The 12,783-nt window shown below is 44.7% G+C and overlaps 1 protein-coding gene across 1 annotated transcript in view; it reads right to left on the reverse strand.

Moving 5' to 3' along the window:
• The window catches only part of fgfr3 (fibroblast growth factor receptor 3), an 86,110-nt gene that overhangs the window by 37,120 nt on the left and 36,207 nt on the right, over nucleotides 1-12,783 (reverse strand). Inside the window, exon 4 of the mRNA XM_083998035.1 lies at nucleotides 12,026-12,079. Within this exon, the coding sequence (XP_083854161.1) occupies nucleotides 12,026-12,079 (54 nt within the window). The remainder of the gene's footprint in view (nucleotides 1-12,025; nucleotides 12,080-12,783) is intronic.

The following is a 12,783-nucleotide window of genomic DNA, read 5'->3' on the forward strand; positions in this document are numbered from 1 at the left end:
TTTTTTGGGAGGGGAGGAAAGACCCTGCAGGAATTCATAGTTACATGTTTTTGAAATTGCTAAAAGATGGCACAGATGGGACAACTTGTACCTCCGCCCTGTCTCCAAATTGGTCAATATTGGACGAGTTATGTACTTATGCCAGAACAGATGTGAGGTTGTGGTTTCACTGGAGGTCTTCCCTCGTTGTCCTGATGAACAACACACACTACCTGGGCCGTTTACACAAAGTACTATCATCTCTATAATGGAGCCGAGTCCGTAATAAAGATTATCTATCTATCTATCTATCTATCTATCTATCTATCTATCTATCTATCTATCTATCTATCTATCTATCTATCTATCTATCTATCTATCTATCTATCTATCCATCCATCCATCCATCCATCCATCCATCCATCCATCCATCCATCCATCCATCCATCCATCCATCCATCCATCCGCTACTGTGAGTTTGAAAACTTAAAGGAATAGTTCACCAAAAAATGAAATTCAGACCCGGGAGGCCGGTTCGTAGTCCAACAAAAACTTTGTATGAGAAAAATAGAGCTTGACACAAAAAAATCCATAAAACTACACAAAAACCATTTAATATTCCTCCACACTGCTCGTCCACTGCAATCCAAGTGTCCTGAAGGGATAGAGCCCAGAGTTTACTCTAAACGGCGTCATTTAGGACATTTTTACAGCCTAAACAGTCCTGTATTTCGAGTAAACTCTGGACTATATCCCTTCAGGACACTTGGATTGCAGCGGACGAGCAGTGTGAAGGAATATGAAATGGTTTTTGTGTAGTTTTATGGACGTTTTTGTGTCAAGGCGTTATTACTCTCATATAAAGTTTCCTCCCGGGTCTCCAGATGCACTTTGAGGAATAAAAAACTACTCCGGAGTATCAGCATGAGGGTGAGTCACTAATGACTGAATTTCATTTTTTGGTGAACTATTCCTTTAAAAAATATAAAGGCAGGTGAGAGTGAGGATGTTTTACTCCTTTACAGTTGGGATGAGACCGTTATAAACCCAGTTTCACAGCCGCTGTCCGAAGAGATACAGTAAAGTTGGAGACGCCGCGGCCGGTGTAAAACGCAGCGTGACAAGACGCTGAATAGACAACAAAACCTGTGTGTGTGTGTGTTTGAGTGTGTGTGCGAAGCGTCGTGAGGGTCAGACGAGGCTCATCGTCTTCTTCCACCTCGCCCAACAAAGCAGGAGTTCATTTGAAATCATCTGGTCCTGAGAGTTTGGAAACCTGTCAGGGCGATTTATTGAGTTGTATTGAGAAGACGACGCACAAAAGGGAAGAGGAGCGAGTCAGAGAGGCCTATTGTCGCTGCTGTGTGGGTGTGGAGGGTGAGAGCGCTGATGCATGGCTCACTCACACTCTTTAGACTGTGTGTGTGTGTGTGTGTGTGTCTGTGAGAGTGTGTGTGTGTGTGTGTGTTTCCCTGCAGGACAAAAGCCGGGGAGGTGGCTGACCGGTCATCAGATGTCTCTTTTACTTTCTAAATGCAGGAGGAGAGAGTGGAGCTAATTACCATCTCAATATCTGAGGCTTGTATGTGTGTGTTTGTGTGCGCTCATGTGTGTGTGTGTGTGTGTCTGTGTGTGTCTGTGTGTGGGTGTGTGTGTTGCTATCAGACATGGTCAAACAATAGCTGAGGAGTACGGTGGCCCTGAGGTGCAAATCACAACAGCAAATCAGAAAACACAACGGCAAAAAAGAGAAAATACAACAGCAAAAGAACTCTTTTTGTGTTGTGTTTTCTCTTTTGCTGTTGTGTTTTCTCTTTTTGTGTTCCGTTTTCTCCTTTTGTGTTGTGTTTTCTCTATTTTGCCGTTGTGTTTTCTGATTGGCTGTTGTGATTTGTCCCTCTGGGCCACCGTAGCAGCAGCTGAATGAGTGGAGCTGAAGTTATCAGAGCAGCTCAGGTGAGATATCGATCACACACACAGGTAGTAGATTTAGATTTTCTGTGATTATCATCTTTGTTTATGTGTGTGTTTGTGTGTGTGTGTGCTGCTCTGATATATCTCTGACACACACACACACACACACAGACACACACTGTTGCGGCTGCTGCCATAAAAGTTTGGCTCCAGTTTTGCAGAGTAATTACAAGCAGACGAAGCTGCGAGAGGTTCGGTGATGAAAGACACAGACGGATCTTCTTAGAAAGCAAACAAACACAACGTTACTTCACTTCTATTCAAACCCACTGTGTGTGTGTGTGTGTCTGTGTGTGTGTGTGTTAGCAAACTCTAATGGAGCAGTTGAACGCAGCTCCCTGCTTGAGTTACAGTCAGACTCCCCAGCTTGCAAAGACAAACACTCTCCACGTGCAACCACACACACACACACACACACACAGACACACACAGACGGCTGCTTCCACCTTAAAAGGGAAATCTCTGTTAGATATCATTACTTCTCTCTCCCGCCTGCGTCTCCTCTGTCTCGGCGTATTTGGAGCGACACTGAACGCAGCGTGGGACAATCCTCCGAGGAGTCTGAACACATTGTTTTCTTGGCATCGTAATGAGCCACACACACACACACTCGGTCAAACAGAAACACACACCGAGGTTTTTAAACAGTCTCTCTCTCTCTCCCGATGTGTGGTCCTCCTCCTCCTCTTGCTTCTTCGTCTTCTTCTACTCCTCCTGAACTCATGTAGGCCTAAAAACACCTTTCTCCTTTCTCCACTCTGACGTTTCTCACCCAAAAATAGACACTGGTCTGGGTTCAGTGGGAGCCACGCATGGTTTTGTCCCAAAAAACACACAGAGGAAGGTTTATCCACCGACCGTTAGCCGCTAACTGCTAACTGCTAACTGCTTTGTTTCTGCACCTGTCAGTAAAACAGATCTGAGGTGTTTTGTTCTTCTGCTCATTCCTCGTGAGAAACAACCACCTGTGCATCAGTTTATAAGAGAATCTAAGATGTATTATTTAAATTTGTTGAGAGAAAATCTCTCTTTTTCATGATCAGAATTTGTTTCAAGGTCCGGAAATGAATGAAAATGAATGAGAATGACAAAAAACAAAGACGTAGTTTAGGAGAATATGTCAATAATGACAGAATAAAGTAAAGATAATAATATAGCCGACCCCACAGTGTTAAGATTTACCTAATAGCAGCAAATATGCAATATAGTGTATGCAAAGTTGTTAAAGGGATAGTTCAACATTTTGGCAAATCAACAAAACAACTCTGTCTGGTAACGTTGTGTTATTATCTCATAGCGTGGTGAATGTGCAGGTCACAACTTGTCCACCAGAGCGTTTTGGAGTTGTTGGATTGTGTATTTGATGAGTTTGATTAGGGAAACCAAGAAATCCCATGAGCCTAGCATAGCATAGTAGAATAGCTCTGAGCAGCTCGTGGCTCTGCTCCGCCAATCTAAAAATAGCTTGCACCGACAATTAAAGGTAACAAATTAACTGCTAAAACTATAGGGATTATGGCAATGGGCCAATTTGCCAAAATGTTGAACTATCCCTTTAAGATTTACCTACAGTAATAGCAGCAAATATGCAATAAAGTGCATGCAAAGTTGTTAAGGATCTGATTGATGAACTGTTTTCTTTTGTTCCTGTCATTCTGCAGCTTGAAACAAACATGGCCGTCTTGTGAAAGTCTCAGCAGCAGCACTGATCAATAAAAAAAATAAAAATGCAGAGAACGAAAACCCCAGAATCAAAGTGATTCCAGAGACTAGAAATAGTTTGGAGCGTGACGTGACGACAGAAGATCTGAGATACATTTTAATGATAAGACACCGGCTGATTTGCTGGTGTCTTATTGTGGATACTGCTGCAATAACAGAGCGTTTTCCATCTGATGCCTTTACCAGCGGGATCTGTCGGCTCTGTGGAGGTTTAGTCGCTCTCTTTATGAAGCTCAAACTGGCACTTTCCCACTCAAAGAAAAGTTTTTTTTTTTTTTTTTTTCCGGTTCAGCAGCAGCAGCAGCAGCCGATATTTTGATTTCAGAGTGTTTTTGATTTACTGTGGAGTCCTGCTCTTCTGAAACACACAGGAATCCCATCCCGTGTCTAATTGGCTGGATGGTATTTCCTCAGCACAGGAGGAGCGGGATTTTCTGAGAAGAGGAGGAGGAGGAGGAGGAGGAGGAGGAGGAGGAAGAAGAGTAGATACCCCCTAATGTAATGTGATGTAATGTAATGTAATGGGAGGGTCTCTATGGGAGGCTAAAAATATTCCCCTCTCTGCTGTTTGTTTGCTTTACATTCGATAACAGACTCCAAAGCTCAGCTGCAGGAGTCTCATTCACACGCACAGAAGCCGCCACGCCCCCTAAACACACACACACACACACACACACACACACACACACACACACACACACACACACACACACACACACACACACACACACACACACACACACACACACACACACACACACACACACACACACACACACACACACACACACACATGATGCATCAACTGGTTTAGTGGGGAAACCAGCTCCCGTTACGGCTCCCAGTCCACTACTAAACCACTAGAGTCTGGATTTACATGTCAGGTTTTTATTTAACCACTCTAACAACACGTCACCTGCTGCTGCTGTTTAAAGCTCCTACGTGTAACGTTCAGGGACCTCTTGTTATTAATTATTAATGACTGGTGATAATCAAAGATGATGTAATCACAGTTGCACTGTTATTCTAACAGACTGTTGTGATAAAACAGGCGTCTCGTATCGTTTCTGCAGCGGCGATCCATCAGTTATAAACCGATGACGACGGACCAGTGAGTGGGATGAGAGAAATTAAACTGGAGATAATGCACATAAATGTCGAAATTGTGACTCATGTCAGTGAGATCTGGTGGAAAAGTTCAGCTGCAGGACTTTTCTCTTTTCTTTTGTCATCCCATATATTTTCTCTTGAGCTGCTAAACTCACTTGAGGAACATAAATCCACCTCATACATGTCACAGCTGTCACTCCGTGTACTTTGGTCCAGATAGATTCAGATTTTCTTGTGTTACAGGTTTAGAGGGATTGTGCAGACTGTGCATTTTCTTCTTGTACTCGGTTTAACCGTTACAAGTGTTTCACACACACACATGACAACACACTCTGTTCTGACTCGTGGCTCCGTGTTGCAGGTCTGAGGAGCGTGTTTTTTCTTTTTGCCGTTGTGTTTTCTCTTTTTGTGTTGCGTTTTCTCTTTTTGCTGTTGTGTTTTCTGATTTGCCGTTGTGTTTTCTCTTTTTGCATTTTCTCTTTTTGTGTTGTGTTTTCTCTTTTTGTATTGCGTTTTCTCTTTTTGTATTGCGTTTTCTCTTTTTGTGTTGTGTTTTCTCTTTTTTGCTGTTGTGTTTTCTCTTTTTGCTGTTGCGTTTTCTCTTTTTCTCTCAACTGTGCAGACTGTGCATTTTCTTCTTGTACTCGGTTTCACCGTTACAAGTGTTTCACACACACACACATGACAACACACTCTGTTCTGACTCGTGGCTCCGTGTTGCTGAGGTCTGAGGAAGCGTGACTGCGGCTCTATCGGCCCGGCGTTTTAGCGCAACAACGGCAATTAGCTGCAGCAGGACACGCACCCCGGCACCACGGCACCACGGCCCTTCGGCGCTCAGACACCGATCTGGGGGGAAAAAAAGAAGAAGAAGAAGGAGGAGGAGGAGGAGGAGTGTGGGGGAGTAGGGGGGTCTAATTGTGTAATTGTATAATTTGCCCTCGCTGACGCCTGCGAGCACATAGGCAGATTTCATTACAGATTACACTGGGGCTCTTTGAAGGCGCGCTGCCCCCGAGCGCCTGCGGGGACTCTAGGCAAACAGAGCCGGAGGAATGGCGGCCGCGGAGCAGCGTAGCGTGGCCACGGCGTCCGGCTCTCTGCTCTCCTGCCAGGGTAAACAAGGAGGCTGCATAGCTCAGGAGCACAGCACAGCACAGATTAGGCTCTGTTAACATTCCTCCCTTTCGACACACACACACACACACACACACACACACACACACACACACACACACACACACACACACACACTGGCCTTTCACTCCACACAAGCTCCGAGTTTGTATAAGCCGCCACTTTCCACGCTGCAAAAAGTACAGATGACTTTTAATAAATCAAACTCATCGTGTGGGGGCCGATGATGATTTGACGGCCGACCTTTTCTTTTTTGCTTTGCTTTTTTTTTTTTTTTTGCTGGTGTGTTCGCTGCCTCACGGAGTTCAGAGCGTCCACATGGGGGAAAAAAACCAACCGCCACACGATTACAAGTCAAAACAGGTGAAATAGTTTTACTGACACATGCATGTGAGGAATTCATCATCACACATGAGGCCGGTTGTTGCTCAGCTACTGATGCAGCGTTGGAGAGGATTCAAGGATATTCATTCATTCATTCATTCATTCATTCAACGTTTTGTTCATATTGGAGGTTTTGTTTTAACCGTCCTGTCGTCCTTCTGGGTCAAATTGACCCAATCTGTTCCCTTCCTCCATCCATCCTTCCTTCTTTTCTTCCCTTCTCTCTTCCTTCTTTCCACAATCATTTTTCCCTTCCTTCTTTTGATCCAACTGACTGACCCTCCATCTTTCTTTCCTTCCTTTTCCCCTTCCTTCTTTCCCTTCTTCCTTCCTAGAATGAATCAGTTCCCTCCCTCCATCTTTCTTTCCTTCCTTTCCACAATCCTTTTTCCCTCCCTCCTTCCCTCCCTCCCTCCCTCCCTTTCTGACCCAATCTGTTCCCTCCCTCCATCTATCTTTCCTTCCTTCTTTCCTCCCATCTTTCTCTTTGTCCTTCCTTCCTTCCTTCCTTTCTTCCCACCTTCCTTCTTTCCCTTTGTCTGTCCTTCCTGCCTTCCTTCCTTCCGTCTTTCCCTTTGTCTGTCCTTCCTTCCTTCATCCTTCCTGCCTACCTTCCCTTCTTCCCCCCTTCCTTCTTTCCCTTTGTCCTTCCTGTCATCCTTCCTTCCTTCTTTCTCTTTGTCCTTCCTTCCTTGACCCAGGTGGACAACAGGAGGGATGAGGTTTGATTCCTGCTACGTTTATAGCTCTTTTAAGGACTTTTTAAAACAGTTTGTGCACTTTATTTTGCATCGTTTTCAGCTCCTTCAACCTCTCAGATCAGTCTGTGTGAAGGCCTGGGTCCTTTACACCTGCTCCCTCAGTGGAGACTCAGCCTCAGTCTTTCTCCTCTAACGAACAAAACAAAAGCACAAATCTGGTGTCAATCTCCCCGAACCGAGTCGATAGCATCGTTTCTACGCCGCCTCGTCTCGTCTCGTCTCATCTCCGCTGCTGGGCGGGCGGCTGCGTACTGTATCTCTCTGCTCTGCTCTGCTGTGCTGTGTTTCCCTGGAGGGCCTGTATGTATGTGTGTGTGTGTGTTGGAGACAGCTGAGCTCTGCGCTCTGGAGGTGCTGCCTGGAGAATGAGCTCATGACTGCAGCAGCTTGTCTGTCTTTGGTTTGTCTCCTCCTCTGAGTACACTCAGCTGTGGCCAGCAGCATCATTTCATCTGGCAGCTCCAGCGACAGCTCCGAGTGACTCAACTCCTCAAATCTCCTCTCTTCTCTCCTCTCTCCTCTCTCTCTCTCTCTGGCTGTCAGTCAGCAAATGTTTTCTGCTCCCTCTCCCTCATTAACCGCCTCTCTCCGTCTCCACATCTCTCACTTATTGTCCTCCCTACGTGCGTGTGGATGCGTGCGGCGGATGTTTCTTCCGCCGGCCGACGGGGGGACTCTCTCTCTCCAGTCTGGCTGTGTGGCTCGTCACATGGCTCCTTCCTGCTACAGCCGGCTAATTAGCGGTGGCTTAGCGGACATTAAGCAGCGATAGGGGTTTAGCAGTTTCTGGGCTAATCCCTCTCCTTTTGGCCAGGAAATCGGAGCCTCGTATGTCATGAGGTAGACTTACATCCAGAGATTAAGTCTGGCAGTCTGAGGCTATTTACTGGCATTCAGGATGTCTGCTGCAGTAAGCCGCTGCCACCATCGCTGACGCTTTTTCGCCACTTTGGCCTGTTTAGAAAACACTCCGGGCTTTCACCTTGGAGCAAAGCTGTGCATTCAACTCACATTCAGGACTTTTTTTTTCTTTTTTTCCCCCTACATCGCGGGCGTGAAGCTTATCCAGAGCGACTTACAGTACAAAGACGACAACAGGAAGCTTTCTGCTGCTTTTTTTGTTATACTCCTCCATAATCTCTGAGGATAAAAACATCAGCTAAACGCCTTAAGACAAAAAAAGAAAAAGAAAATATGAATATGAGTCAAGATTACAGTTTTAATCCTGAAGAGAGCAGAATGAAGAGATTAAATGTTGAAAGCGATATCACCCCAACCAGAGACATTAACACCGACTCCTGCGTTTATTGAATAACTGAGGAGATTTCACAGCAGTAAAAACCAGAAAATATGAAGTGATAACTCCATTTGTAACTGAGACTTTACGGTTATATAATGTTTTTTATTTTTTTTCCCCAAGCGCCTCACTCACTCACGAAAACAGTTGCTGCATGTTTTTTGACAATCTGTTGTTGTCAGAGCTCAGTTTGCGTCCTGTCATCAGCGACAACTGTGGAGTTAAAATATAGATTTCTGTCCTTGGCTCCAAACAGCTCATGTCCTCGTCTGAACAGGGGGCTTGCACCTTTATTTTGACAGTGACAGGAAATTAGTATTTTAACCTATTTATTGCAGTCACCGCACTTTTTGGAGTATGTATGTCATTGATACTGTTGTATAAACTACGTGTGTATGTATGCATGAACACGGCAGCTGTTTTTCCTGCGCTACTTGCCCAAGACGAATTTCCCCTTTGGGACAAATAAAGTTTATTTGATTTGATTTGATCTGAAGCAAAGACAAAGATATGAAACTCAGAGGCCTTTTACACTGACCTGGTTTGGTTTGGACTATCTGACTTTTCCCTTTAATCCGAAGCAAATCTACAGGTGTGAAAGCTCGTTGATCCAAATCCCAACTAGGCTCCATGTTGATGCTGCTGGTAGCAACACCACAACAGTGTAAGATGAAAGTTATGTTTTATGTGCAAAAGTTAAGGTTACATATGGGTTTAATGTATTGTTTTTTGAAGAATTGTTCATTATAGTGTGTGAAATAGTGAAAAAGAATTAGAAAAAGGGGAGCTAGGAGACCGGGAACAAGAAAGATGGCAGACTGTTAACCTGTGTTGTGTTGAGACTTTAGTAAAAGTTTGGAGTAAGAACACACTTTTTTTGGTGTGAAACCAGAACCAACCGGATCGACTATAGATAATAGAGCAGAAACATGAACCTTGGTTTGGACTTTCAGGTGAGAAAACGTCCTAAATCAATCAATCAATAAATCAATGCAATGATTTTTAGCAGCAGTATTTGCATTTTCATTTTGCAGGATGTTTTCTATCCTTAAGCTCATCTTTTCAAATATCACAAAAGGACGAGGTGAAACATTAACACGACATCTGGCTTGGTTTTTTTTTTTTTTTTTCACTCGCTCCATTTGGACGTAGCTTTTGTAGTGACGTTTTCAAAAGAGCCTTTGATTTGGGCTCAGCGTCCGCCTCGCCTGTCACTCCGTCACAGAAACAGTTCCACATTTTCGCTGCTGGCGCCCGATCGAGCGCCGAGCGGAGCTAAAGGTTCTGGGATTTAGTTCAAGATATCATGGGCTGTTTGACACTGCTGGCATGTTTCTGGCAGATTTTCAGCCTCGCAGTCCACACACACACACACACACACACACACACACACACACACACACACACACACACACACACACACACACACACACACACACACACACACACACACACACACACACACACACACACACACACACACACACACACACACACACACAGTCAAGATGTAGACTCGTCTAATCGGATCTGTCTCCTTTGAACTGCGGAGAACTGTCAAAATATGCAAATGGTTATATAATTCACTGGAAAGTTGAGTGTTTTGGATTTGTATCCGTGCATCCATCTCTCTCTCCTTCTCTCTCTTTTAGTTTCCCGCCGCCTGGCTTCCTGTTGTCTCTTTCACTTCACTTCCCAGCGCGTCATCTCCATCTCCTCCTCTCTCTCACTGAATTTCCATCATTTCACGTCTCTTGTTTTTCTCACCTTCCTGCCTTAATGCTACAACAAAGGCAGCGCAGCGTGGCATCTGACTGGTCGAGGGGAGGCGGAGACGCTCTCCTCCGTCTCCCTGGAGCTGCGCTACCTGACAGAACAGAGCGAGGGAAGGAGGCGTGCACGCAGACAGCAGCAGCAGCCGTCCCTCGTCGCTCTTTGTTCACCTGCACCTGAACCCCACGTGTCTCCGAGTGCCAACGCAGCTCGCTCACATCACATCACAGCAGCAGCAGCAGTGAGAGGGGGCTGCTACCCGCCGGAGAACCAGCACCTGCACCGTTGGCGGCGTTTGATGTGAGCGACGGTGGCGTTTAGCTTTTTTAACGCTCCGGGGAGAAGGTTTAATGTTGTGAGCGCAGTAAAGACAGAAGAGCTGCGTAACTCCAATCACAGACATGAGACTCAAGACGGCGCCGGAATCAGCTGCATTAATCCAATAGTTGTCACCAAGTTGCCTGAAGAAGCAACTTTTTTATTTCTTCTGTCTCGACAAGCGAAACGAGCACAAAGTCTAAAATGCAGATGAACTGTTGCACTTTGCACTCGCTTATCAAGTTTAGCTAATAATCCAGAGAAAGTGGGAAACATAAAGACTTCATAAAGACTCAGACGCCTGTAATCTTTGCAATAACTGCCATATTTTGTTTGGAATAAAAAGAAATGTGCACTGAACGATTTGCAGCTTTCAAGCTGTTGCTCTGTCAGTAAAGTTCACGCTGCTTTATGCATCACACTGATCCTGCTCTCTAATAAAAATCTGTCTCATCCAGTCGATGGATTCTATATTAATACGTCTCATATATTGGAATCAAATATGCCAACAGGAATAAAAAGTAAAAGTTGCACAATATAACTTTAAAGGGATAGTTCAACATTTTGGCAAATTGGCCCAATGCCATAATCCCTATAGTCATAGCAGTAGGTTCGTTACCTTTATTTGTTGTTGCAAGCTATTTTTAGAACGGCGGAGCAGAGCCACGAGCTGCTCAGAGCTACGCTACGGAGGCTAATGGGATTTCTTGGTTTCCCTCTTCCTTGTTTTAGAGGTAAATACTGTACAGAGACTGCTTGCTGAAAAACTGTCCCTGAAGGCAACGTGCATCAGCAGTTTTGCATGAATTTCCCTCTAAAACAACTCTGTCTGGTAACGTTGTGTTATTATCTCATAGCGTGGTGAATGTGCAGGTCACAACTTGTCCACCAGAGTGTTTTGGAGTTGTTGGATTGTGTATTTGATGAGTTTGATGAGGGAAACGAAGAAATCCCATGAGCCTCCGTAACGTAGCTCTGAGTAGCTTGCGGCTCTGCTCCGCCGTTCTAAAATAGCTTGCACCGACAATTAAAGGTAACGAACCTACTGCTATGGCTATAGCGATTATGGCAATGGGCCAATTTGCCAAAATGTTGAACTATCCCTTTAACCCAGACCCATTAACAGCAGTTAACACCTCCCATCTCCAGCAGTGTGTACTGTATGTGTGTGTGTGTGTGTGTGTGTGTGTGTGTGTGTGTGTGTGTGTGTGTGTGTGTGTGGCAGGTGTTGCTTGTTAAGCTGGATGACATGTTTCGTGCTGCCTTCACAGACCTCAGGTTGTGTTTTTGACAGGACACACACACAGAGTGAGTGTTGCTGCGCGACTGCAGGTTGCTTTGCTTTGTTTTCTGTGTGATTTTAACTGACAAATTTTGATTGATGAGGAAAAATAATGGAACTTTCTACGTTTTCCTTTCAGCTCCTAATCGTGTCTCATTCATTCATTCACTCATTCATTCTTGTTTTATCATGAGCTCATAACACACTGACACACTTCAGTCTGACTCTTTCAGCTGTGTGGTGTGTGCTGTTCAAGAAGAATAATTAAGAATTCACCATTTGCATTACCTGCATCTTCTGGATCTTCGTCATAGTCTTCATCATCACCGGACGACAGAGAATCTTCAAAAAGAAGAGACAAACAAACAGAGATGAATTAATATTCAAATTGAAAACAAAAACAGACAAACTGCTCTCTTTGGTCTGAACAGTTTGTGTCTTTATTCCTCAGACGACTTGAACCGTGTCAGCCATCAGATAACGGCATCTGGAAACTTTGTACCACAGCGTTTATTTTAGGAAAAAAGGAAAAATAAAGAGAGAGAAAGAAAGTAAAAACAAAAAGCAGGAATTCTGTGCATGTTAAATGCCCGGTGGAGATTAAATGGCGTGTGTTCAAAAACAAGTACGATTAGACTAAAAAAATGCACACACAGAGACACACACACACACACACTCTGCACATGTATGCATGAATGCATGTTGAAAGTGACTCCGCTCATTGAGAAACTCATGAATGAGTCCACAGTTCTCGGCAGCGGCGGCGGCGGCTCGCTCAGATACTACAACCCAAACATTTCCACAGACGCTACAAATGAGAGGGTCATTAGTGCTGCTGCTGCCACACGCTCATGCAAGTGTGTGTGTGTGTGTGTGTGTGTGTGTGTGTGTGTGTGAGCACATGTGTTGGATACACACACTGAGATACACATAGAAAAACAACTGTTCCTCGTTTCTATCTTTGCAGAGCGCGCTGACGCTAACGCTCGCTAACAGTTAGCGTGTCGGATGACGTCTAATTGCGTCTCGGCTGCAGATACCACTGT

The sequence above is a fragment of the Trachurus trachurus genome (genome assembly GCF_905171665.1).
Source record: "Trachurus trachurus genome assembly, chromosome: 22".
Taxonomy (NCBI): domain Eukaryota; kingdom Metazoa; phylum Chordata; class Actinopteri; order Carangiformes; family Carangidae; genus Trachurus; species Trachurus trachurus.